General features: G+C 53.2%; 1 protein-coding gene across 1 annotated transcript in view; it reads left to right on the top strand.

Annotated features, from left to right (window-relative positions):
- Nucleotides 1–658: 658 nt before the first annotated feature.
- The window catches only part of LOC101850801 (neuroglian), a gene marked incomplete at its 5' end in the record, with an annotated part of 11,938 nt that continues 11,164 nt past the window's right edge, over nucleotides 659–1,432 (top strand). Inside the window, 1 exon segment of the mRNA XM_005097971.3 lies at nucleotides 659–885. Coding sequence (XP_005098028.2) covers nucleotides 659–885 — 227 coding nt within the window.

Here is a 1,432-nt window from a genome sequence, read left to right as displayed (position 1 = left end):
TCCTCCTCCTCTTCTTCCCCTCCTTCTCCTCATCCTCCTTTTCCTCCTCCTCATCCTCTTCTTCCCCCTCCTCCTCCTCATCCTCTTCTTCCCCCTCCTCCTCCTCATCCTCCTCCTCCTCCTCCTCCCATGCAATTTCAGGAGGACTTCACAGGTAGATGAACCTTAAAAAATGTCTCCCTCCATTGTCTCTGCCTGCCTTGCTTGCTCTGTCCACTGCACTACTAATTAAAAGACAGTTAGTGGGTGGTTGACGGGTGCTCTGGTGTCGTTTGCTCCTTCTTTCCTATCAAACGTATATCATCCTTATCTCTCCTTCATCTTTTTTTTTGTGTATGTTACTCTCTTGTAACACATCTATTCTTCGGCACTTATAATGATATGACCGTATTGTGTTACAAGTACCGTAAAACTTTTGCTAAAACTAAAGAACTTGACTAAACAATTCCCCTTCATACGTTAAAAAAAAGAAAGAAAACGTAACAACTTCCACCATGTCAATACATTTTTACGTAACCTACAAATATTGGCACCAAAATCAGGACACGGGACAAATAAGAAAACTAAAAAAAATTAAAAGACCGTTATCGTTTCAATGTAAATGTAATTTTTAGCTTCCGCTCAGAAGTCTTATGTTTCTTCACACACGCGCGCGCAGGTACAAGTGGTACAACGTGAGCAACCTGTCGACGGGCGAGATGTCCCTCGTGCAGCCCGTGGTGCGCTTCATGAGCTTCGACAGCACCTCGGGAGACCTCATCTTCGACAACTTCCTGAAGAACTTCGAGGGCATGTACATGTGTGTGGCCACATCCGTGTCCGACACACAGCAGGGGCGACGGGAGGCGGCCAACTTTTCCCCTGTGCTGAACGTGCTGGCTATGCGTGAGTAGAGAGGGAGGGGGGGAGGGGGGGGGAGGGAGGGGACGGAGGACGAGGGAAGGGAGGGGACGGAGGACGAGGGAAAGGACGGAGGAGGAGGGAAGGAAGGAGGTGGCCAACTTCTCCCCTGTGCTCAACGTGCTGGCTATGCGTGAGTAGAGAGGAGAGGGAGGGAAGGGACGGAGGACGAGGGAAGGAAGGAGGTGGCCAACTTCTCCCCTGTGCTCAACGTGCTGGCTATGCGTGAGTAGAGAGGAGAGGGAGAGGGAGGGGGGAGGGAGGGAAGGGACGGAGGACGAGGGAAGGGAGGGGACGGAGGACGAGGGAAAGGACGGAGGAGGAGGGAAAGGACGGAGGAGGAGGGAAGGAGGGAGGAGGAGGGAAGGAGGGAGGCTTCCGACTTCTCCCCTGTGCTCAACGTGCTGGCTATGCGTGAGTAGAGAGGGAGGGAGGACGGGACGGGGGAGGAGGGAAGGAGGGAGGCGGCCAACTTCTCCCCTGTGCTCAACGTGGTGGCTATGCGTGAGTAGATTGGAGGGCGGGAGAGGGA

The sequence above is a fragment of the Aplysia californica genome, unplaced genomic scaffold (genome assembly GCF_000002075.1).
Source record: "Aplysia californica isolate F4 #8 unplaced genomic scaffold, AplCal3.0 scaffold00169, whole genome shotgun sequence".
Classification (NCBI taxonomy): Eukaryota; Metazoa; Mollusca; class Gastropoda; order Aplysiida; family Aplysiidae; genus Aplysia; species Aplysia californica.
Note: the sequence above shows the minus strand (reverse complement) of the source record. Positions and strands in the feature narration are given on the sequence as shown.